Source organism: Oryctolagus cuniculus, chromosome 15 (assembly GCF_964237555.1).
Source record: "Oryctolagus cuniculus chromosome 15, mOryCun1.1, whole genome shotgun sequence".
Classification (NCBI taxonomy): domain Eukaryota; kingdom Metazoa; phylum Chordata; class Mammalia; order Lagomorpha; family Leporidae; genus Oryctolagus; species Oryctolagus cuniculus.
In genome coordinates, this window is record NC_091446.1 from 53,836,510 (window position 1) to 53,863,100 (window position 26,591).

Here is a 26,591-nt window from a genome sequence, read left to right on the forward strand (position 1 = left end):
GTCCCAGATCTCAGTGGAAATGCTTCCAACTTTTCCCCATTCAATAGGATGTTGGCTGTGGGTTTTTCATAAATTGCTTTGATTGTATTGAGGAATGTTCCTTCCAAACCCAGTTTGCTTAGAGTTTTCATCATGAACGGGTGTTGTATTTTATCAAATGCTTTCTCGGCATCTATTGAGATAATCATATGGTTTTTCTTCTGCAGTCTGTTAATGTGGTGTATCACATTGATTGTCTTGCGCACATTAAACCATCCCTGCATACCAGGGATAAATCCCACTTGGTCTGGGTGGATGATTTTTCTGATGTGTTGTTGCATTCTATTGGCCAGAATTTTATTGAGGATTTTTGCATCTATGCTCATCAGGGATATTGGTCTGGAATTCTCTTTCAGTGCTGCATCTTTTTCCGGCTTAGGAATTAAGGTGATGCTGGCTTCATAGAAAGAATTTGGGAGGATTCCCTCTTTTTCGATTGTTCTGAATAGTTTGAGAAGAATTGGAGTTAGTTCTTCTTTAAATGTCTGGTAGAATTCAGCAATGAATCCATCTGTCCTGGGCTTTTCTTTGTTGGGAGGGCCTTTATTACTGTTTCAATTTCTGTCTCAGTTATGGGTCTGTTTAGGTTTTCGATGTCTTTCTGGTTCAATTTAGGTAGGTTGCATGTGTCCAGGAATCTATCCATTTCTGATAGGTTTCCCTGTTTGCTGGCATACAAGTCCTTGTAGTAATTTCTGATGATTCTTTTTATTTCTGTGGTGTCTGTTGTTACATTTCCTTTTTCATCTCTGATTTTATTGATTTGGGTCTTTTCTCTTCTTTTTTTAGTTAGTTGGGCCAATGGGGTGTCAATTTTGTTTATTTTTTCAAAAAACCAGCTCCTCGTTTGGCTGATTTTTTGGAATGTTTTTCTTGATTCAATCCTGTTGATTTCTTCTCTGATTTTAATTATTTCTCTTCTCCTACTAGATTTGGGTCTGGTTTGCTCTAGGTTTTCTAGATCCTTGAGGTGAATTGAAAGCTCATCTATTTGGTGCCTTTCCAATTTCTTGATGTAGGCACCTATTGATATAAACTTTCCTCTTAACACTGCTTTTGCTGCGTCCCATAAGTTTTGGTATGTTGTGCTGTTATCCTCATTTACTTCCAGTAAGTTTTTGATTTCTCTTTTAATTTCTTCTATGACCCATTGTTCATTCAGGAGCATGTTGTTCAATCTCCATTTTTTGCGTATGCTCTAGGGATTCCTGAGTTGCTAATTTCCAACTTCATTCCTTTATGGTCTGAGAAGCTGCATGGTATGATTCTAATTCTTTTGAATTTGCTGAGACTTGCTTTATGGCCTGGTATGTGGTCAATCCTAGAGAAGGTTCCATGTACTGCTGAGAAGAATGTAAAATCTTTTTTGCATCACTCTTCCCCTGTACTGTCTATTCTTAAAACAGCATCCAATGTTTTTAATTCTACTGAACAACCTCCGGTTGCTTCCCATCTCAGCTATTATAAAAATAAAAAAAATCTTTAGCATATCAGCCACTAAATAATCTATACTCTTACTCTGACATTCTTTTCCTGGTCGATATGTCACTGAAGCATAATATGGTCCATGTCTTCTTCACAATTTTTGTACTTCCCTTCTCTATTCACTGTTTTCCAAATGCTCTTTTGTCTCCCGTTATTTTCATGCCTCACATACCATTGCCTTATTGAAGCTTTCTCACCTTTATCTACCAAAGCAACACCCCATTCCTCCACCAATCCCTGTCAACTTTATACTGCTTTTTTCCCTTTCTTTTATTATCTGTCATAAAATATATGTACTTGACTTTTAAGTTTTACTTTCTGTTTCCTTCTCCTAGAACATGAATTCCATTTGGAAATGACTTTGTTTTGTTCAGTGCTGTAGTTAGTGCTGTAGTCTGCTGGTGTCAGGCATATAGTGGATGCCCAGTAAACATTTTTTGACCAAAATAATTAACTTGTAAGTGATTAGAAACAAAGCACATCATTATCATCAACTGCCCTCACAATATGCCCATGAAGGATAGCAATTCAGGAATTGCTAGTCCTTCAAACTAAGACTTTGAAGAGGGTCTTAGAGTTCTCATAACTACAAGTAATAAAAACGCACAGTCTACAGAATCATTAGAAAGACCTCCAGCCCTAAGATACGGGTATCTCACAGAACTCAAAGGCATTGCTTTTAAGAGAGGAGGGGATCATTTTGAGTTTGTCAGATAGCCACCAAAGCTGACTAGTACAAACAAGAAAAGAAGTTTTCCCAAAGTGAAGACAAAGGCAGTCTTGAACCAGGATCTTCTGTTCCGAATGCTGAGCATGAACTTCCCAATTTATACTCTTTGATGAGGTGACTTGTGCCTTCTTCTGTCCCTTTGCTTACCATGAGAAAGACAAAATGAGATAAAGGGGCTTAAGGAAGAAAAAAATGTAGACTATAAGGTTTAGGCCCACAGGGTCCTGAGAACCTGAGCTACCATGCTCCTGGGAAGATGGCTGAGAGCCCAGAAAGTTTTCTCAGACTGGTGATATATAGTACTAGTGCTGGAGCCTGAGCCACGAGCAGTATGTGCTTCCTTTGTGGTTCCAGAGAGTGTGCCCAGAGAAGCATCAAGGATACGGGTCTGACATAATCTACCCCTGGTGGGCATATGCCTACTCTGTAAAATATTTATTTTATCAAATTTAATTCAATTCAATTCTTTTCTGAAAAAGAAGTGGAGGCATCTCAGTGCTGCTATTGCTTTACAAAAAATGTAATTTACTTCACTTGCTGCTCACAGTTAATTTAGCCCCATTGTGTCCTTGCCCCAAGTTCATGGAAATATGACTTCACTAGGGAAGAATCCATGTAAAGATTGTACATTATACTTTAATGTCAGGAAGGTGGATGAGTTGATATCATATAATGGAGAGTGTATCACCCTTTTACTCAGAGATGTAATAGCAGAAACAGTCTTGACTGTGGAAACTGCCATAACTACTCTGATGCTCATTTTTTATTGATGATGGTTAAAAATTCTCATAATACTGTGGCATAATAACTTGCTGGGATATAGCTTCAGGCTTCCCCTAGGGCAGACTTTATTTATGCTTTCTCACTTTCACTATTTGTAATGATAATGATGATAATAATAAAAATAATAATAATAAACATCAGTACTTTCAGAATTACAACAGGAACTCTTTTCACATGGGCCTATTGTCTGAATCTTCTTAAGGATGTAAGAAAAGCCATGATAATCCTAGGCATTGTTCTGGTTGCTAATAGACCTGTGCTAGGAGTTTAGAACAGAAAGTGAAATCTGCCCACTGTGAGTTTTGCTGGTTTTGCAAAGATTATCATAAGCTTTTTAAAAAATTATTAATTTATAAAGGGCCCTGAGCTTACAGAATATAAGCAACTGAGCAGGCTGAGAAAATAAATTGCATAAGTCATATTAAATTATTAGCACAAACCACAGTGACCCTACCATAGCTCGGTATAGTCCTTTCAGGACAGTAGGCAGAATCAGGAGTGTTTCCAAAAAGGACAGTAAAAAAGTAAATTTTCCAAAGATTTATAAAGAGAGTGTCAAAGAGTGATTAATGAAAATTTTGTAGAATTTGGGAAAAAAAGTGAGGACAGTATATAAAATTCTTGATAATTTGATGACTTTGGAAGTATTCATCAGAGAAGCAAATTAAAACCAACAGGAAAAAGAACAGCTCACTAATAGTAGTCATGCTTTCCTAGCATGGAGCCCACAACTTCCCCTAGTCTTAGGAAACTCATCACCGGATTTATTGCAACTGTTTGAATGCTGTTCAGGATGTTGTTTGATCCACTATGTGCAGTGGGACTTTTTGAAGCCCAGGGGGAAAAATACCTGTCTCATCTTAATATCAAGGACAAAGCAGGGGTTCTGCTTCTGAATAATGGTCTCTAGTACCTGTCTCACTGACCAGGTTTCCCTTTCATATTGGCTGGGAAAAAGCTAAATTCTAATTTATAGACCTCTTATAGTGGCAAATCTAGATCTTATAGTAAATGTTTTTCCCATCATTTCTGAATTTGCTTTATGTTCGGATACCATGTTTTATTAAGTTTGGTTAGCTCTATACATCTCCATTCAGCTGCCTTCCTTAAGTAATTTTGGGAAAGAATGTGGGGGTTAGGGAGAAGAGAGAAAAAGGAAGGACTTGAAATTCATAAATTTAGACATATACATATTTTTCTATGGCAAATTATAAAATCTAATTCTGAACTTATAAGGCTAAATAAATTTCCTAATACCAGTTTTAATTTATGTATGTCCATTAATACATCCCTACTAATAGTTTAATCTGTGTTTCTATTTGTTTACCTCTAAAATGTTGGTAATAGCAGATACCTTGAAGGATTATTTAGATTTAAAGAGAATCTCTATGAAGCACAAGTCTTAACCTTCTTGTCCTTAAGTGTTCTCATCTTTAAAATGGGTACACAATAATACCTATGTCAGATGCAGGTTATAAGTATTAAACAGGCAGGCATGTGTAGGATAATTAGGAAAAATCTCAGCACTGATTAAATATAGTTTTGATTATCTCTTAAACTCTTATTTTATGAAAGTTTTTAAAATGATCTTAAATCAATATCCTTAAAATAAATGTTGGATACTTTTCTTCAAATTAAGTGCTATAATAATCTTCTTGAATGGACTTAAAATGACAATTTTTTAAAATTACATGGTCTGCCATTGCCTCCACAGTTCTCTTTAATATTAATCCTAAATGCTATAAGATTAGCCACCATAGGGGCTAGCATTGTGGCATATTGGTTTAAGCTATTGCCTGCGACACTGCCATCCCCTAAGGGCACCAGTTCTAGTCTCATCTGCTCCATTTCCAACTTCCTGTGTGTGTGCCTGGGAAAGCAGCACAAAACCAATGGCCCAAGTGCTTAGGCCCCTGCCACCTACAAGTACTCCTTTTTTGAGGCCTACAATTTTCTTTCATAAAAGCTGAAGCTGAAATCCAGGCCCCTTCTGCAAGGACCATGGCTTATTCTCTCTTTCTCTGCTGTCCTTTCATTCTTAATGAATGATGATAGCTCCTGCATCAGACAATGCATCCTTGCTTAGACTGAAAGCAAAAGAGGATAAAACACATCCGAACCAGACTCCTTTGCCAGGAAAACAGTGGTCTTCCTAGAAGTTCCACTTTTAACCTTGTGTTTACAGCTCTTTAATGAATGAAGTCATGTCTTTCCCTTCCCACCACCTCACTATTTAGCTAGTGGACACAGAGCCTGGGAGATGTATGCAGAGTGCCACTACATCTTGAACATGACCAGGGTCCTGATAGAATGAAAGAAGAGAATAGTGATCAGTAGGTGGGCAATTAAAATTGTCTTCTTGAAATACTGCATTTTAAAATATGTATTTATAAAATTTATTTATTTGAAAAGCAGACACACATAGACACACACACACACACACTGAAAGAAAGAGACAGACAGACAGACAGACTCAACCGCCCACAACAACTGGTCCTGGGCCAGGGCCAGGGCCAAAGCTGAGAGGCAGGAGCTTAGTCCATGTCACCCATATGAGTGGCAAGAGCCCAACTGCTTGAGCCATCAATGCTGCCTCCCAGGGTATGCATTATCAGGAAGCTGGAGTCAGGAGCTAGAGCCAGGAATAGCAGCTATGCACTCTGTTGAGGGACACACACATCTAAACCAGCATCTTAATGGCTAGGCTAAACACCAGCCCCTACATATTATTTAATTTAAATAATAAAGATTTATAAATGTGGACTGGGAGAATACATACCAAATCTATGCAACTGTATGTCACTAGGGAGGGAGAAAGTAGAATACAATTTAATAAGAATACAAAGAAGGCTTTCATTTAATCTATATTATATTTATGTAGTCATATGAAAAAATATCTGAAGCAAATGTTTCAAAATATTAATGTTTTTATAGTTAGATGTTAGATGCTCTCTACTGCAATGTTTCAAAATCTTTGAAGGCATTTTGTTAATCTTCACAACTGGGGCAAATAGAAAGTATTCTTTTACCTTGGGAAAAACAGAGACATTAAAGTATCTACCCAAATAATGAGAGAAGGGAGGACCAAGATGACAATTCCAGAGAGCTGCATTCCCGCTGGTCACTAGGCTGGACTATTCTTGAAAGTTACAACTTCCAAATCCATATTGCATATAGAGCCACCCAGGTGCATTCTTTGAAACAATTAAACTGGGATTTCAACAGAACTATGGGGAAAAATTTTAAGTATTCATGATTCATCTTGTTCTCACTGAAAGTCAGCATAAAAGCTCGCATGTGCAATGTTTCCAAATAGCTGACTGTCCTAACATTTTCTTTCATAAGAGATAGGTCATGCAGGATACTCACACAAGAGGCGCTTTTATGTGAAACATTTTATCCCCCTTCCCATCCAAAAAAGAAAAAGTATAATGAATTATTTTCCAAAGCTGATGGTTTCGAGAATTCATTTTCATGAAAGTCAAAGTCACCCCCACACAGTAATGAATTCTTTTTGGAAATGATTCAGACTTTCCAAGGTTACCAATTGAGGTTTCACAGAAAGAATTCTATCAGTCAGACAAGAGATAGCCATGAGAAGTTGAGGGACAAAAAGTTAGGGCAGCAGAAGACAGGATGAGCTGACTCCACCAGGGCTGGGCATCTAATGAGTACCCAGGATCTGGTTTTCTTGCCAAAATAAATACAGACAGAGTCACTTTAGAATAGGTTTTAAATTATGCAAATGAAGATGTCTGAGACAGAATAAAAAGGAGAATCTACTGTTTTAGTTTCACTTTAATCTAATGCAGACTCATATTGCTGTGGCCTAAAATGCTTGTATTCAAACGAAGAGCTAGCGAGGGAAGTGAAGCCAAGGGCACGAGTTTCTGTCAAATGGAAACTAAAACCCGGAACCTCACATGCCCCCTACCACCGTGTCTTTCTTTTATTTTCTTAATTGTCTTAGAAAATGTGGTAAGGAGAAAAAAATGAGTTTTATTTTTTCCAGCTCTATTAAATATCGAAAAGGAGACAATCAAAAGGCAATGCTCTAACATAATTAATCCCAGTTCCACAGAAACAACAGTGAGAGTTTTCTTTGTACCAATGTGCACAATATTATTTTTCTCATTTTTAATGACTGTTAGAATAGTTCTGAGGATAGAAGCTGCAGGGAATTAATCAATTCAATAAAGTTGTAATTTAATCCTAGTCTGCTCATGCTGATAGATGTAGTTGTAACCTTATGCAGGTGTATTTAGACCCACTTCTAGAGACAGCAGACGGTTTTGCTGGTCAAAGACAAGTTTGAAAAATTACAGAGCAATGTGAAAAATAAATCCATCCAAACTTTTAAGTTGGTTTATGTTCACTCTGCTCACCAGTAGAAGTCAAGCATTTCATTATGCTTTCTACCTCTGGAGTCAAACCTTTGGTCTTGAGTTCCTTAGACCCCAGACATGTCCCTTTTACATGTCTTTGCATTATTTTTCTAATACCAACCTCCACAGTGGTCATGAGGGTTGAGATAAAGATGTGAGAGTAGTGTGTGAACTCTAAAATGTTGAGCAAGTATGATAAATTCAAGGATATTAGAGATTTTATGTGTTATTAGCAGGAAATTGAAAATTATTATTTTTATTTGTATTTTGTTTTTGTGTACAGGTCTTCTCTCAGCTTCCATTTCTTCAGCTTCAAAGAGATAAGGAAAACCAACATCTTTTCAATCTCAGACAGAATATGTGGCTCAAATTACAATGAAGAACGGTCTATTCTATGGAAAAAATGTATGCCGACAATATCAAAAAGGAAGTCAATATGATGACACTAAGTGAAATAGCATTTGTGATGGACTCGAAGCTAAAAAATTAAAGTTAGAATAGTTGATGTTTGCTTTGGCTTCTCCATAAGTTAGAGAAATGAAATCTGTTTTCTCTGGAAGATTCTGATGAAAGTAGGATTTTTATTAAGTTTTAGAAAAGTCTTAAGGCAAGGATGAATTCTCTGATAGTTGCTCAAATATTTCCTGAATATTATCACTTTCAAGAGACTGGTGCTTTGATGAATGTGTCTGTCACCCTAAGAGATGCCATGTAAGGTATAATAAATAAAACAGAGCCTGCATATTTAGTCTTCTATGGAGAATACAGAACAAAAAAGTTCAAGAGTGAGCTTATTTTGATTTTGAATTTTACATTGTGCAAGGAGGTGTACAATTTTAAAAGACAAATTACTGAGCTGCTATAGATCACCATTACTCAGGTAGTGTAGAGGCATGTGTGTATAGCAGAAGCAGAGGTGTCTGTGAGTTAAATCAAGTCTGATTCGATAGTTCTAAAGTAGAAGGAAGGTGGGTCCAGGTTTATCAGCCATTGCCTTGCCTGCTGTCGACTCCCAAGCCAAGGATAAACAGGACTGAATAAACCTTGTTTGTTATTAAGTGCTTCAGTAGCACACAGCTTAATGAACTGCTTCACAAGGAAAAATGGTTGACATTGACTCTTTGAAATGACAGACATGTTCCCCAAATAAGACTTTTTATAAGGCTTTGATGCCATGTATTACTTAAATATACTTTAAAACTTTTTTTTTGAAAAATACTTGTAAAGAGATAATGTAAGATTATAATCTCTAAGAATGTATTCCTTCTGAGGTTATCTTGCTGTAATTGAGATGGCTAAAATGTGATAGCCCCAAATGTTACTTTTTGTCAAGGTTCTTTCTTTTTAGTCAGTAAAAATAAATCTCACTGTGCTCCCTCACATGTGACAAACAAGCGTCTTCAGCCCTGGCTTCCTCCCAGGAATGTACTTTAGATTATTCTGAAGGTCTGTGTGAGGCTTTTAAGTCTTGCATGGGCTTTCACATGAATGGTGCCTTACCACTTTGAGACTAGAAATATGGCTGAGTTCAGACAGAAGCCTCTCCAGAAGAGCTGCGTCCTTTGAAAAGAAGATAGCAGATTATAGCCACAATCATTATAGGTCCAAGATGAGCTCTTGCAATGTTTAGGAGACCCTACGGTGGCCATCCTATTGTGATCAAGCACCACCAACCTACAAAAGTGTGTTTTCAGAAAACAAACAACTTTATTTCTTTTAAATCATCCCTCTACAATCGCTTTTCTTTTTTGCATCCTCTCTCATTTTTCAAAGAGCATGTTGGTGACAAGGCTAGGGACTTCAAGATCTACACAAAACCCACAGAGAAGCAAAATGAGCCCTTCACAGGCATGAAGATAGGTGGCAGAGAATAAAGTTTATAGAGGTTATAGCAACATTATTTTTAAAAGCCACTGATATAAATTTCCTCAAAAGCAATGGCAATGTCTTATTCATTTGTGTATCCCTCACATGGCTGGCAGTGGTTTATCTATGGTAGGTATTAAAAGATATTTGCTGATGCTATTGATCATTCACGGAGCAAAAAATATGCCATGTGTACCTTGTGAGTCTCCATGGGGCCTAGAAAGATGAATAGAGTGAGGCCTCATTTCCAGAGTTTACCACAGAGACTTCTTTTACTCCAGGCTTCAAATCCACAAAAGGCCATTTATTTTTTTAATTTCGCCAAGTGAGGTTATATAAGCATTCTTAGAGGTCATATTGACAAGACTGACAGCTAGAGTTGTTTAAAATAAGTAGTTTAAATTAAATTAGAGTTGTTTAAATTAAGCATAACTTTTGCAACTCTTTTGTTTTTTTTTTTACTTTTCAAAAATAAGCCAGTATATTATTGTATTTATCCCAGTATATTATCCCATCTGCCAATAATCTCTCTTTCTACCTGTAACTAAATATTTATAAAATGATGATGAGCATTATAGTAAAGTGGGATTTCATGTAATTTCTTCTTTTTCTTATACTTTTCTGTATGTTTGAAATCATTATATTGAATATATATGACTTACATTATCAAGAAAAGCAACAAAACTATAATCATTATATGTAACAAGATATGTGATTAAACAAATGTGCAAATGAGAAAAGTCAATCAAAGATGGCTCTTTTTATTTGAGCTGAGATAACTGGAAGATGATGGTTCTATTTAAAGAAATTGAGGGGTCACAAAGAGTAACAAATTTGGCGAAGGAGATATTTTTGATTCAGTTGAGGACCTATTGAATTGAAAGTGCATAAGGGCATTCTACATGGGAATATGGAAAAGAAACTTGAAAGGAAGCAGGTGATAAACAGTAAGGAGATGTTGATGAGAGTGGAGTCACAAGGGGACAGATTAGCCCTACAGTTTAGCCCTAATTGACAAGATATGAATTGTATACTTAGAGATGAAGAAGTAGGAAGACCTGTGAATATAGAAAGAGATGACAATGAGAAAATATAAGAAATAGGAGCTGATGGTTCTCATATAATCACAGGACTGGAAGAGGCCACAAAGCAAAGGCAGATGGTTAGGAAAGATGTTGGCAAGGAAACCTCATGGTATTTGATACTTTATTCTTCTACATTCTGATGGAGCAGTAGGTAGGTATGACATTCTCAAAGAACAATTAACATCGGGGATTTCTCAAGAAATGATAATAAATGAACATAGTAGAGTACAAACGTAAAATGTAGTGTGGCTTTAGTTTTGTAAGTGAGTTAGAAGCATAAATAAACATAAAAGAACAAATGCACTCAAGAATAGTTTTGTTTTTTTTTTTTTTTTTTTTTTTTTTTTTTTTTTTGACAGGCAGAGTGGACAGTGAGAGAGAGGGACAGAGAGAGAAAGGTCTTCCTTTGCCGTTGGTTCACCCTCCAATGGCCGCCGCTGCAGCCGGCGCACCGCGCTGATCCTGGCAGGAGCCAGGAGCCAGGTGCTTTTTTCCTGGTCTCCCATGGGGTGCAGGGCCCAAGCACCTGGGCCATCCTCCACTGCACTCCCTGGCCATAGCAGAGAGCTGGCCTGGAAGAGGGGCAACCGGGACAGAATCCGGCGCCCCAACCGGGACTAGAACCCGGTGTGCCGGCGCCGCAAGGTGGAGGATTAGCCTATTGAGCCACGGCGCCGGCTTTCAAGAATAGTTTTTGATCAGTTCTGTGTGCTAGCCACTGGGCACAAAAATGAGACAGACACCCTTGACTTTTACATTTTCATATAGGTAAAATAAGCAGTAGATAAATTAAAATATCAAGTAAAATTATTCCAACTGGTGATAAGTGTGAGGAAGAAAATAAGGATCAATGCAGTGAGGATTATTGGGGAAAGGAAAGCGCAAGAACCAACCTGAGGATCTTGCATTTAAAATGGAATCTACACAAGAAGGAAATGTGGGCTAGTATATGAGGGGTATAGGGACCCCACCACTAGAGGAAACACCAGCAAATGTGGAATCACACAACCAGGAAACACTTGAATCCTGGAAATAAATGAAATTTCAGTGTTTCTGGGATTTCAGAGTTACTGTAACAGAAAATAGACATGACCTATGCCCTCAGACTTCTCATAGCCTGATGGGAGAGGCAGACAGAATAAATCCTCACAGTATATTATGATAAGCACTGGAATAAAGACAAGGATGGGATTCTATAAATACACAGTAAAGAGAAGAGCCACTCATTTGTAGAACCAGTGGAACATGATATTGGAGATAAACCATTTTGTTGGAATTTTTGCCAGAATGTGGTAAGCATTGACTAGGAGATGTTGCTAGAAGCAGCAATCTTTCTAGGAATCTGGGGAACACCTCACTAAGGCAATGAAAATAGAAGCTGTTGGAATAGTAAATACAGTAGTCGTCCTTTTCCATGGGGGATATGGTCTAAGATCCCCCAGTGGATGCCTGAAACAGCAAGGAATACCAAACTCCATATATACTATGATTTTCCAACACATATGTGTCTACGATAAACTCACTTTCTACTTAAAGAAAGACCTTTCTGGCCTCTGTGTCATATGCAAATGGTCAGCATCACTACTCTGTTGCTTTAGTGCCATTGTTAAGCAAAATAAGGGTAACATGCATAAGCATTAGATACTGCTACAGTCATCTGATAACTGAGACAGTTACTAAGGGACTAATGGGTGGATGGCACAGATAACTTGGACAAAGGGATAATTCATACAGAGCAGGATGACTTGAGATTTTGTCACAGAACAAAGAATAGCAAGCTACACTTTAACATAATGTAGCACTGCCTGTGTTGCTGGCATTCCATATGAACGCTGGTTCATGTCCCAGTTGCTCCACTTCCAATCCAGCTCCATGCTAATGGCCTGGGAGCAGAGAACATGGCCCAAGTTCCTGGGCCCCTGCCATTCATGTGGGAGACCCAGATGAAGCCCCTGGCTTTCGATTTTGGCCTGGCATTGTTCTGTCCATTGTGGTAATATGGGGAGTGAACCAGCAGGTGGAAGATTCTCTCTCTCTCTCTCTCTCTCTCTCTCTCTCTCCCCCTCCCTCTTTCTCCCTCTCCCTCTCCTTCTCCCTCTTCCTCTGCCTCTTTCTGTAACTCTTTCAAAATAAATAAAATATCTTTAAAAATAAAATTTATGAACTGTTTACTTCTGGAATTTTCAGTTTAAAATTTGGGATCACGGTTGACTGCAGATTACTGAAACTGCAGAAGTTGAAACTACGGATGGGGAGGAGTATTATACTGGAGAAACTGAATGTTCAACTAAACTTGAGGAGAAAAGGAGAAAACCTCTAAGACCATACCATTGACCTTCTCCTTCACGCTCTAGTTAAGGTCCATGATAAGCGATAAATTTCAATGCTCTACATCTCCATTGTCTTACCTAATTTCTTTTTTTGCTTTGGTGCTTCAAAGACAAACTTAGAAATCAAGGACCAAGGGCTGGAGGATGTCTCTGCTTCAGATCTAGGTGTTTACACTCACTCTAGATGTTTACACTCACTCTTCCAGAGTTCCCTTTTGGTAGAACAATATGATACTGTATTGTTTTCTCTGTACTCATCAACTCTAGATGGGAAAGTTGGGCCATTGATGAGAGAAGAGGAGTAGGCAAGTAGACAAGAAACAATTAATGGAGTTGTGGCAATAGTAAGAATTGCTGAAAAAACAAATAATGCCTGTAAGTACATGGTGATATAAAGGACAATGACAAATTTAGAAAAACATGAGTAGTTTCTTGGGGAGGGGGCAGAGGAGCTGTGTGTGTGTGTGTGTGTGTGTGTGCACATACATACAGTGTGTTTAAGTGAGGGACTGCAATGATGGGAAACAAAGTTGAACAGTTGAGTTAAATCCAGTTTGTGAAAGGTTGTGGGACTTTGGGCTTGATTTGTTGGCAGTGAGACATCAAAGTGATTTAAATAGAAGAAACACATCATCAAATGTGGACTTTAGAATGGCAAGCTCTAAATGCAGTTTGTATTATTATTAAGGAGAATTAAACCAAGAAATTGGAAGACCAGTTGGAAAAGGATGTTATGATCATTGAGGCAAAACAAGTTGCAACCCTAAATTAAGATAGTAGCACTTAAAACAGAGACAGCAGGATAAAGATTTAAAGGAAGTAGAACCAGTGTAACTGAAAGAAGTTAGAAATAACTTGGGAAGGAGGTACAGGAAAGAAGCAGCAAAGATATATCTGGTTTGTGTATGGGCACCTGAGTGGGTAGAGATGCTTACAGCCATGAAAAGGAGCCCAGGAAAGGGAGTAGATTAGAGATTGGGTGTGGAAAGTATGTATTCTATTTGAAGGATCTCCAAAAATTCATGGAAAATGGGTATTATGAAAAAGCCATGCATGGATTTCAAAATATCTTTGACCAAAATAAATTTGTATTTTAATTCTATTTTCTGTGACCTTTTTGAAGTAACCTTACATTATTGAGTCTGTAATACATGCAGAAGATGAGGGGAGACTCAAATCCAGGCATGGAGTCCAGGAAAGTGGTTGGGTTTGAAACACCAATAAAAGTCTGTGATTGTTAGAATTAGTTTAAACTGAGGGAGCTGATGAAATAATTACAGCTTTTGACCCAGCTGTTAGCTGTCACTCAGGTCATATGGGAACTGTTGAATAGAGAAGAACATTTTTTGCCAGAAGGTACAAACAATCCCCAAGATCCCAGGACTGTAACCATTTGAATTCTCCAACTCTGCATTTGGCAGAAGCTGAACACCAGCATCCACGGAGAAAACATATTTTATCACATAGATCCAATTTCCCATGCCCAGGATTCTCAGTTTGTAGACAAGACTGTATGATATTTGACATATGGTTGGTTTAGGATTTTTTTTGTTTTGTTTTCCTCAATAATTTGACCAGATTTGCATTTTATCCATTGATGCCTTATCACAGTCAATTGCAAATTTGCAAATTTAGTAACTATTTGACAGAACCAAAAAAAAAAAAAAAAAAGCTTACTTACATGCATTAGATGGACTGTTAACAAGAGCTTGGAAAAAAGATTCATAGATAATTTCTGAAGTTCTTTTTTTCGGGGTTGCTTCAGTTCTCAGTCTCTCCTGAAGAAGTCAGCTTGACTGAGTGATTCCAAGTGAAGTCACCCTATTGTTTTGGTGGCTCCATAAGTATCAGGGAATGCAGAAGTGTCAATTGGCAGTTGCAAAGTAGTCTCCATGGTACTCATCAAGAGAGGTCCAGTGAATCCATTTGATCAATATGATTTCTCTGTACTCTCTCTGATCTATTTATTATTTCATTTCCCAAGTATTATACACTTCATAAGGCAAGCAGATTTTGATGTGGCTTAATTCTTGATTTATCTAAAGCTTTTAAAGGTCATCCTTAATTATAATATCAGAGTTACCTTTATTTTCTAGGGTGAAAAATAAGCGATTTACTTCACTTACAAAATTATATCAAAGCATCTTTACATGCCAGTAGGCTCATGTGGATTATAAGGTCGTTAAATTTCTTTGGATTTATAATTAGCTTTTAAATTAAGAAAAGTAATGGGCAATTTTAAAAATCCAAGCTATGAAAAGCATGGACATTAAAAAAAGGGTAGATGTTCATAGTCATCAGAAATTTGAGCATCATTTCCTATGTATTAGCCACTTGCCAATGTATAGAAAACATTTACAAAAGTTTTAATAAAATTTATAAAAATTTAATAAAATATATTTACAAAATATATTACAAAAGTAATATATTAACTTGTATAGCATCCTTACTTTCATCCAACAAGACATCTAAGACATCATTGACTATTAACATTTATGGATCTATTTCATTCTTTTTGCAAACTGCATGATTTACTCTGGAAATTTCATTATTCAACCATGACCCTATTGAGAAGCAGTATGCTTCTCTAATAAATAATACTGAACTGAACAGCCTTACATACACATTTATGCACACATGCACCTGTAGGATATATTCTAATAAGTCGAGATGCTATGTCAGATAATATTTTTACTCCAACTGCTATTGCCAAATGGTCTTCCAAAGCAGTTACCAGTTTGTACCCACACTAGCCATAGATTTGAATGCCTACTTCCCTCTAATATAACATTCTTAAAAAAAAAAAAAAAAAACCAGAAACTAGAGTTTTTGCCAACCCAATAAGTGAAAAATGGTTACCTTGTAGTTTAGTCTGCATTTAAAAAAATGATATTTCATTGTGGTTTATTTGCATTTTTAATTCTGTTTGTAGTGAATCAAACATTTATGTGTTTTGCTCTTTTTCATATTTAAAAAACTATTTGTATATTAAGAAAACCGATGCTTTGTTATATTTGGTGCAGACGTATTTACCCAGTTTGCTTAACTTTTGAATTGACATGATATTTTTACTATGCCAAAATTTTTAAATTTACAAGCCAAAATTTATGAATCTTCAATGCTTTTTGGTTTTGTGTCTTGCTCAAAAAGCATTCTTAACACTGCAGTTATAAAAGCAGAGTTCTTAAGTTTATATTTTATTTTAAATACTTAATTATTTGAACCATCTGGAAAAGTGTTTTGGATGTAAAAGATTGAGGCAGGGATCAAATTTATTATTTTCCCAAAACTAACTCATTTATAATATTCTACCCCTACAATATGATTTATCATAAATCAGAATCCCATATGCAGTTCAGTCTATTTACTAACCTCATTCTTTAAAATGTTTTAACCTGGCTGGTGCCGCGGCTCACTTGGTTAATCCTCTGCCTGCAGCGCTGGCACCCTGCTTTCTAGTCCCATTTGGGGTGCCGGGTTCTGTCCCGGTTGCTCCTCTTCCAGACCAGCTCTCTGCTGTGACCTGGAAGGGCAGTGGAGGATGGCCCAAGTGCTAGCGCCCTGCACCCGCATGGGAGACCAAGAGGAAGCACCTGGCTCCTGGTTTCGCAGCGGCCATTTTGGGGGTGAACCAACAGAAAGGAAGACCTTTCTCTCTGTCTCTCTCTCTCTGTCTAACTCTGCCTGTCCAAAAAAAAAAAAAAAAAAAAAAGGTTTTAACCTTCCTACCCATATGCCAGAATCAGATTATTTTGGTGATTGTAACTAATATTTAAATATATTGAAAACCTTTTCTTTCTGTTTCCTTTTCATATTCTCCAGTTATTCTTTTGTTGATATTATCATGAAATCTTTTGAATTAGTTTTGCATTGTTAATAAAAATTTAACTATTATTTAAACCATTATGAAGTTTTATTAAATTTATAGATGAATTTGGGGGAAATTCACACTTTTGAAAATGTCAACACTTTTGACTATTCAATAGAATATATATTTCTGTGTTAAATTATTCACTATGACACTCAATATCATCTGAAAGATTTCTTCACATAGATCTAATACACATTTATTTCTATGTATTTTGTGTTTTTAGTTCATATTGTAAGGCAATCTCTTCCTTAAAAATCATTATAAGTGATATTTGTATACAGAAAAGCTATTAATTCTCATATATTTCAGGATATTTTAAATAGTTTTCTTAGTTTTCAATATGCTCTTCTTGAGTGTTCAAGACTCTATCTCTTACAAATAAATGATAATTTTAGCTCCTTCTTTCCAATATCTATACCTCTCCTTTATCTCATATGATGGCGCTGGCTCCTTTTTTCCAGAAAATAAAACAATAACAACGTATTCATTATATGTTTTCCCATTGAGGAATGTTAGACTATTTATCTGTCAATCACTTATTTTTTGGCTTCTGGGTTTCATGTCTTACTCCTGATGATTTTTCCCATCCTCCCCATGCAAAAGACACATTCCATATTTTCTTTGAATATTTATAGTTTTCATTTTACATGTAGATCTTTAATTCATCTGGAACTTATTTCTATATATTGCATAAGATAAAAATCTAACTTTATTTTTTCCAGATGAATTGCAAAATTTGCCAACATCATTTACAAAATTGGTCAGCTTTTCCTCACTAGTTTGAAATGCCACTTTAATCATATTCTAGATAAATCAGTTATATTTCTTAAACCAGAGCTTAAAAACCATGAAGGAAATGAATTACAGAAGAGAACAAAGGCATGAAATGCTGGCAAAAAACAGACATTAAGATAAAGTTGTGCACACACTATTTAATGCATATAATAAAATACAAAGGTCATTCATAGTAAAATAGTATAGTATAAAGACTTCAGAGAAAATATTCTTATACTGTATTCTAGTAAAAAAAGATTCAGAAGATATATACCCATAAATATAAGGCTGTAGCAGTTAAGTATTTAAACATTGTTTAAAGTTACTCCCTTCATACAGAAAGTTATTTGAAGCCTCAAAGCTGTAAACATCCTCCAGCTGCCTAGTTCAGCTCCCAATCAGATATTTCTGAGAGCCGATCAGAATGTCTACTAAGTAAAAAGCAAAGTCTGACATTAGAAAAAAATGCCAGTCTTTGTTTCTTGTAATTCAACGCTATTTTTTCACTTGCATCTCTGAAACTCTGCAGTATATTTCAACATCTCTCTCAGAGTAGAGTTAAGATGAAGAGTCCTGGATTTTGCAATTCTTTCTCTCTTTTAAGAGCAGAGTAGGTTAAGAGTCATCAAGATCAAATGCCAACGATGGTAAGAGTCAGTGTTCACCTCTGAGGCTTGGTGGAAATGCTGCAGTTTGTGCAAATACAACACATGTCTTCCCAGAGATTCTGAAAGTTTCTATTACACAATGAGTTATTAATTAATATCACAACAGTGAATCCTGCTATTCTTTGCCATATCAACAGATTAGAAAAAATGTTATTGACCAAGTCAAAAAAATTTTTTTTGTCATCACTTCAAGCTTAAATAAAAATTGACACAATAATCAAGTAAAAGGTGAGTTTTCTAATCTTGTTGTCTGTAATTCATCCAGTAAATGGTCATGAGATGATTTCGGCACAGTATTATTATAACATGTACACTGTGTTTTCTTACAAAAAGAATGTGTTTTTAGGAAGGACATTTAGCCTTCAATAAAGAAATTAAATAATAACAGTATCAATATTAGCAACAGCACCTATGACCACAAATGAGTCACTTCCAGCAGCCGTCGGGGATTGGCCTGTAGTGTGGCAGAGAGGTACGGTCTGCATCGCATCATACAGATGACGTGAGTCAGTCATCTTATTACAAATGAAAGGCAAACAATCCCAGGATGTCACCATATGGAAAGTAACTGATGTTCTAGCCACTTTAAAGCAAACATTTGGATGTTTTAAAACATTACAATGTTCAGCAGTCTACAATAAAAGCATACATTTAATTGAATAAATTTTTAAGTTTCCTTTAGGGATATAATCTGAACTTACGGCTTTTTTGTAAATAAAGTAAACTAATATGGATTTTTTTTTTGTACTATAAAAACAGCCAGTCTATGGGAGTGGGAGTACTGGCAGTTAGGTTAACAAATGCTTCACTTAGCAGATTTTCCTGGAAAACTCTGCAGAATGTGTGTCTATTTTTGCTGCCATTAATTGCCAAGACAGTCAGTCCTGAGTGCTCTTTGACTTCCTGGCACTCTAAATAAAACTAGACTTTGGACAGGCTTTCTATTTCCCAGGCCTTTAGCAGGAGTGCTAATTACAAAATACTTTATTTAAACACGAGAAACTCATTCACGAAGCCAAGCCAAGTCTCAGATTTGAAAGCATTTAAAAATATCTTTGTAACAGCCGTATTACTTTATACTTGATCTATTTTTAGAGGCTTGTGTTTGTTTTGCTGGAAGAAAAAAATTAAAACATGACAAGTATGCCATGAGCAAATCTGCAATAATAAGCGGCACATACATGTTGTGGGAGAAAATATTCAACATGAAACAGTCAGCATAAAAACAGATTCTGCTAAAGGCTTTTTATAAATAGCAGTTATTATTTTTGCTTTCAATTGCTAAGCATTTTAAATAGCATGCCCTTAAAAGTTGTCAAGTTCTTTACTTCATATAAATATAATTCACTGATCTTGACTTGCATAAAATTATTATGGAAAAGTATTAATGTATTCTTTCATGTGTAATTTTACAATTATCGTATCGTTAAACCTAGAACCACAAGGAAGAAAAGAAAATAACTATAAAATATGCGTTGTACTGCATAGGAAACAGAATTTGTATATAAAACGTTTTATTGAAAGTTTTGAATGAATATCATGTCACACAGATATATAGATAAAATTGTCCCAATTGGTTGTCATTAGGTTACACACAATTAAGGGCATACTCTACCGTAAATGATCTGAGCATACTAACAGAGGAAGAATTACGTGTGCTTTGAAGCCTAAAAGAAGTTTTAGACTTGTTTGTCTCCCATAATTATTGCTATACATCCATGTGAAGTTTTACACAATACCTTTCAAAGCAAAAATCACTTTAAAAGTTTCTCAATCACTTCCATCGGAAAAGGATGGAGGTGTGTAATGGAAATACATGGCTCTCCCAGTGCTGGGAACTGAAGTCATCGTGCAGGGAGATGAAGCGGATTGCCTTGATTGCCACAATAGGACGGCTGTTGGCTGTAGGCGGGGTGGTTGCGGTCATCCGTGGTCATATTCCCTGAGACCAAAGGCCATCTCCAGTGGTGGCAGGTGAGAGGAGCTGCAATTATGGTTGTTGCTGCTGGCAAACACCAGAAACCATGGTAACGTTGACAGGGCCCCAAGCCCCTTTATACGCTGCTTCTGAACTTCTCAGCATCGGCTCATAAGATTCAACTTGGTAGTACAGGAAATGGTAAAATGGAATTCAGAAAAACACCGACGAACTCTGCAAATCACGTCTTTGCTTGCTTTTTACCAGTATTTGCTGTCTTTCCACCAATGGATACGTAATTGAAATGGCTTGCTGTGAACTTTATAGCACCCAAGCCAAAAGCAAGAAAGTTCCTAGAAGAGCATATGCGCCATGCCAGAAAACCACATCAACCCAGAAAAAAGATTTTCCTGGGAAGGCCTTCCCTGGGATGAATGGGACTTTATCTGGTATGGAAGCTGGGCAGAGATTTGTCACTGCTTACAGCCCACAATGAGGTAATGTTAAAGGCACTTTTCCCTTCATTTGTTCTGCATTCACTAAATGTACATTTTTGATGTCAGAGCACATTGCAGAAAAGATCAGAATAGATAGTCTGACAATGGAGCCAAAGTTCAAAGCGTCTGCATTTTCAGGTCACAGCTGTGACAGTTGTCTGCACTAAATCTTTCCAGGGCATATCACTATAACCTTGTCCATGGCTTTTCAAACAGTTCACTACAAGCAAATCATTTTAGTTGTTCAACAACTATAACACCTGATACCATCTCACACAAAGTTGTAGTAAAAGTCACTAATCAAAGCGCCTTCCAGTTGAAGAAAGAAAATTTCTCAGCTTTGATTGAACATCGCCTTTTTATGTTGTTCCTTTGAGAATCATTATATGCCAAAGAAGGGAGGGAAAAAACAGAGGGAGAGTCTGCCTCTAAGAAACCAGAAAGCCACATGTCCCAGTTGCTGTAGTGCTGTCAGTAAATTACTAGGGTGTGGAGTGGGAATCGGAGGCGGCAGGTGAGGCTTGCAAAGCAATAGCCAGGTCCTCCTTAGCCTCTCCCTGCCAGACCTCCAGGGAGGGCCCACTCTCAGAGTGCCGACCTTGGCACACAGGCTCTCCTTTGGAGCTTTTTGAATGCCTTTGCAAGGAAGCACGTGCTCCCAAAGCCAGCACCACCAAGCGGTAGAGATGCAGCACCACCACGAGGAAATTCTTCGCAGCAAAGAATACCAGCATCTGGTTGGTCACATTGAAGCAGGTCATCAGGATGAGGCGCAGAATGAGGAAGGGACCATCTTGGATGAAGACACTGATTCCAATGTTCCACAGGTCCGCACTGTACTGGCAGAAGAACAGGCTAGGGAATCCCCGGGCTAGCACAGTGGAGGAGCACACGACATTCTGCACTGAAAATGCAAGACAGACCGGTTAACCTCTCTCTCTGTCACACAGAAATCCGAGACAAAATGAAATGGGGGTAGAAGTTAAACTGGGTTGACGCTAGTAAATGACTGAAAATGATTCTGTAATTTCATTCTATCCATGTAAAATATTTCAGATTATCTGCTAGCTCTCACTGTGGGGACAGTACAGTTGAGTAAATTAGAGAGGATAAAGGAAGGTGCTATGTGCGTTCTTGCAGTCCACAGTGTAGGGAGGCAGTACTCACTGCCTCAAATCAGGGAGTCTGGCAACCTCATTTTCTAGCTAGCCAAATTCCTTAACCATTCTGGGCCTCAGTTTTCCTCTTTTGAAAACTGTGATAACAATGATATCTGTGAGGACTGAGAAGCCTAAATACTTAGTGGTGCATTTTGTTTCAAGGAGAACAACATGTGTGTCCCTTCTCTAGTTTCTCATTCTGTCTTTTGCTTGGAATAATGAATGACTTGTTTTGACTATTAACTTTGGGAGATGGACCAAACTAGATGTAGCCCAGATCATTCTAGATCTACCCTTTAAAATCTACCTATAGCCTAGTTGACTCACAGGTATACAGGGGACTACAAAAAGTTCATGGAAAATGGAATTAAAAGATGAGTTTATGTTAGTGCCCCCAAAATGATATCCTTGAATAATTTTTTCATAATACACATTGCCACAACCTTTTTGAAGAACTCTTGGATGTGTAATTTTTCTGTGGAAATTCAAGTCTTATATTCAAATTCAAACTTTATTCATGTCAAATATATTTTTTTAGTGCGGGAACAAGCCCATATAAATGCTTTGTTATTTGTATTTGTCTTAACTCCTTACTGCTTTTGTTTCACGGTTTACAAGAAAGACTGGATATAATTACTGATTTTTCTCATTGAACAAAAGGACGTCCAATCAACAGATGAAACTTTTTGTTTTAATTTCTAAAATGTAAATTTAATTCAGGGTCGAGGTCAGAAAATAATCCTTTTATAATAATGAAGCTGTCCATTTAGAGTTTCAAAACAAAGAATGCCTTCATCTACTGAAGTCTGAAAATATTATGAAGCTGCTTTGATATGAATGTTCATAATGTACTGTTTGTTGGAAAATACAATAGTGATTTAGTCAGAGGGTAACATTTGGTCTTTGTTTTTCAAACAGCTGTATAACATTATCACCCCTGAAAGTGTACAAAATTTCTTTCTTAAATAAAAATTTTCTTAGCAAGGCTATAAACCACAAGATATGGGAGGGTGAGAATGGGCAGAATAAATAACAAAAGAAAAAAAATGACATAAGATCAGTAATATTCTTTCCTATGAAGTTAGGGTCAGGAAATGTTTGCCAAAGGACCTCCTGAGGGTATTGCTTGATATCTAGAGTGATGGCACCCAATATTCCGTAGATTCTATCTGACCAATGAATACAGTGTACCCTTTAAGGCATACTATGAAAAAAATGTGTGTGTGTGTGTGTGTGATTAGCAAACATCTGTTTCCTTCTATTCTGGTGACAATTTTGCTTCAAAAACCATATGATGAAGTCAAGGATGGGATCAGATCTCAGGGCTTATCAAAGCACTGCAAAGCTAAATATCCTTGTCCAAAGGATTAATTCTAATTCTGAGGCCATCAAATAGGGTGTCATAAAAAATAAGCCAGATGAAGGAACATGTAATTAGGGCATTCTATAATTTCTTCAGAGTAAAATGGCATCCAGGAGAATTCCCAAATCAAAATTCCAAGGTTTCAAGAAGCTTTCCATGCTGTAAAAATTTCCTGTATCTCTGTTGTCCAATATGGCAGCCATATGTGATAGTTGAGCACTTGACATGTGGCTAGTGTGAGTGAGTAATGGAGCTTTTATTTGATTTAGCTTTAATTAATTGAAATTTACAGAGTCACATGTAGCTAGTGCACAATGCAGTTCTAGATTACAATTAGTAAGAAATGGAAAACAGCTTACTTCTTGGAAAATCCTGGGGATTTATGACATTATTAAATTAAAAACAAATTCCAATTGCCATCACTGAGGAAAATTTTAGTTTTCCACTTTTGACTCTGAAACTATTCTTACTCTTACTGAGGTTCTAATACATGAGTTTGACAGAGGAATGAAAATGACCCCTTAAAAATATCAACGCCGGCTACCTGCTAAGCACTTTACATCTTCAGTCATCACAAGAACCTTCAAGCCCACTACTGTGATGATCATTTCCATTTCATGGAGTGAAACCTGAGGTATAGATAAAATTTCTAGTTTCAGAAGGATTTACAATTGTAAGTGTTGGAACATCTGTTTGATGTGAATATAAAGTTGTGTGATAATCCACTCAACTATCTTCAGCTCATCATACACTAGAATAGACCTACACATGGCACTCCTAAATTTCTATGTAATTTTTCTCTAAGCTAAGCTGGAACACTGGTGAATCAAAATGATAATCCTTTCAATCACCTATTTAGCAACAGAACATTCTATAATCAAGAGTTGTAATTTTCTCTTCCTTTACAGGAACGTCAAGACAAAGACACCTACCTGCCAGGTCAAGTGGAAACTGCAGCATGCTCCAAGTCCATAAAATTAGAATGGCATAGACTAGTGCAGGGTTACTTCTAAAATGCAGAAAAAATTAATAATACAAAGAATGATCACATGCAGAAGAAAGAAATCTCAACACATATCTCTATATCTTTGAATAGATCACATATCTTTGAGTATATCGCTAATAAACTTCAAGCGAGTGGCTGCAATATCTGATTTATAAATCCATGAAAAAATCCATGCATGATCATAATGGAATAATGAAAAAAAATGGAAAGGAAAACATCTAAAGCTTCATACCTAACGCAGCACCAATGATGGCAAAGTTTCTTGGTTTCATATTGCTCTTCAGTTTTACAAAACCATGGAAATGTTAAGTGAAAGAAATGCTAGGAAAAATACTAAAGTATCAACATGGATTGCGGAGTAATTTCAGTAAGATTCAGAGGGAAAATTTGATAATTATTCTCTAATATCCCAAGACTCTAAATGAAGAGACATCTCAAAAGGGCTAGATGATGTTCACAAATTAAAACTTGGCATGTAAAAGAAAATCATACTGATGTACAATAAAGTGGAGGATTGACATCAGACATTAGCCTAGTAGGCTAGCAATAGGTCTGTTTCATTCACCAGTGGATCTGAAGTACCTAGAACAGTGCCTAGCAACTAGCTGGCACTCAACATACATTTGTAGATGAAATGGTTAAATGTACAAAACAAGAGCCTTTCTTTGGGCAAATATATAAATGTCTTAGACCTAACAGAATGGACTCAAAGACTGACATCAGAAAGAACCGAGGTAATAGAAATGTAAAATATATTTTAAAAGTACCAAAGTCATATAAATTCTTGTCAAAAACACAGAGAAAGTTATCCATTTGAGACCAGTGGTGTTAACAACAGATTTGATTTCCATCTTCTAACGAGAGCGATTTTCAGATTGGAGAGGCCTAGAAAAGCATCAGGGAAGAATAATGGAAACTAAATGAAATGAGGTGATTTTCAGGGATATCTTTAAATGCTTCAAGTGTTGAAACCAAGCAAAATTAAATCTCAAAACTCAGAGAATTTGTAAATGCTATTTCTAAGCCATCATTATCTATCTTGGTGGTTAATGGTGGACACAGCTGGATGACAGGAAAATGAAGTCTCAACTTTCAAAATGAAGCAGAAATATATCTTAAAGTACAAAAAATACATTATTATTAATCCCTTATTAGATGATATAAGTGATTCTTTAAAAGGTTTCTGAGGGTCCTTATGGAAGAACACAGTAATGACTAAACATCAGCACAGGTTCTCTAAGAACAATTGTACCCAACTCAGCTCATTTCCTTGTTTTTATATAATAGACTTAGGATTACCAAGCAGGAAATGCCATATAAATTGATAAGACATTCGTATGTAAACAAGGCTTCTAAGAAAAATCTCCCATAGTGACCCTCTTAACAAAATTAAGAAATGCTCTGGGTGTGAGTGTTGTCAGGTTAATTCCTAACTGAAAATAATTCCCCAAAGGGAGCTCTGTATTGGGCTATTGCAGGCTCAACTGTGATTCTGTTCCACTTCACATTTCGTCAATGACTTGGTGATGAGAAACTTCTCATGTGCGCATGTGACATGGAGCTTCAGTAGAAAACCACTACCGTGAAGACTCAATCAGGAATTTGCAGGATGTAACAGGATAACCTAGTAGATAGTATAGGATCAAAGAGATAGCTTTTCACAGTCACAGCCATGAAAAAGGTTCAGGGATTTTCCATTACTATTATCTAATTACAAGTCCACAGAGTGACATGATTCATGATTTTCCAAATTCAAATGGAATCACAGGTCACTTTACAAGAAATGTAAAATTCTAGAATTTTAAGTAGAAGTGCCTTAGAAATGCACACTTCTCTCTCTTTACGATGTCTATACAGAGAAGATTCCAATAAGTGATTGAATTTTAAAATAATGTTACCTACAGTTTCTGGTCTAAGACTTACACATTAGATAGTTTTCTAAATATTTAAATCTATGAGCACATGTAATCCTCATACCAACTCAAAAAGCAGATGCAAATATTAGTTGAGCAAATTTGCCCATACTAATATGGTTATTTGTTTTAGGAGTAGAAACCAAAACTAGAGAGTTATTTGTATTAAAAGGAAATATCTACAGAGGCTGGTGCTGCGGCGTCGTGGGTAAAGCCACTACCTGCAGTGCTGGCAACCCGGCTTCTCCACTTCTGATCCAGCTCTCTGCTATGGCGTGAGAAAGCAGTAGAAGATGGCCCAAGTCCTTGGGCCCCTGCACCCACGTGGGAAACCCGGAAGAAGCTCTTGGCTCCTGGCTTCGGATCGGTGCAGCACCGGCCATTGTGGCCAACTGGGGAGTGAACGAGCTGATGGAAAACTTCTCTCTGAGCTCTCTCTCTCTCTGCTTCTGCCTCTCTGTAACTCTGCCTTTCAAATAAGTAAGTAAATCCTTAAAAAAAAAAAAAGGAGATGTTGGGGGCAGTTGTTTGGTACAATGATTAAGATGCAGCTTGGGAAGTCCACATTCCACTTTGGAGTTCCTAGGTTCAAGTCCCAGCTTCGCCTTTTTTTTTTTTTTTTTTAAGATTTATTTATTTATTTATTTGAAAGGCAGAGTTACAGAGAGAAAGAGGCAGAGAGAGAGAGAGAGAGAGAGAGTCTTCCATCCACTGGTTC

At 36.8% G+C, this 26,591-nt stretch overlaps 1 protein-coding gene and 1 long non-coding RNA gene across 2 annotated transcripts in view; one reads left to right on the forward strand and one right to left on the reverse strand.

Annotated features, from left to right (window-relative positions):
- LOC127484266 (uncharacterized) overlaps positions 1-10,030 on the forward strand; it is a 138,226-nt gene extending 128,196 nt beyond the window's left edge. The window contains exon 3 of the long non-coding RNA XR_011382402.1: positions 7,706-10,030. This is a non-coding gene — a long non-coding RNA (uncharacterized lncRNA). The remainder of the gene's footprint in view (positions 1-7,705) is intronic.
- Positions 10,031-17,486: 7,456 nt separating this feature from the next.
- TMEM26 (transmembrane protein 26) overlaps positions 17,487-26,591 on the reverse strand; it is a 56,510-nt gene continuing 47,405 nt past the window's right edge. Inside the window, exons 5-6 of the mRNA XM_002718471.5 lie at positions 23,887-23,963; positions 17,487-21,335 (exon numbers count right to left, since the gene is read on the reverse strand). Coding sequence (XP_002718517.1) covers positions 20,914-21,335; positions 23,887-23,963 — 499 coding nt within the window. The 3' untranslated portion in view covers positions 17,487-20,913. The remainder of the gene's footprint in view (positions 21,336-23,886; positions 23,964-26,591) is intronic.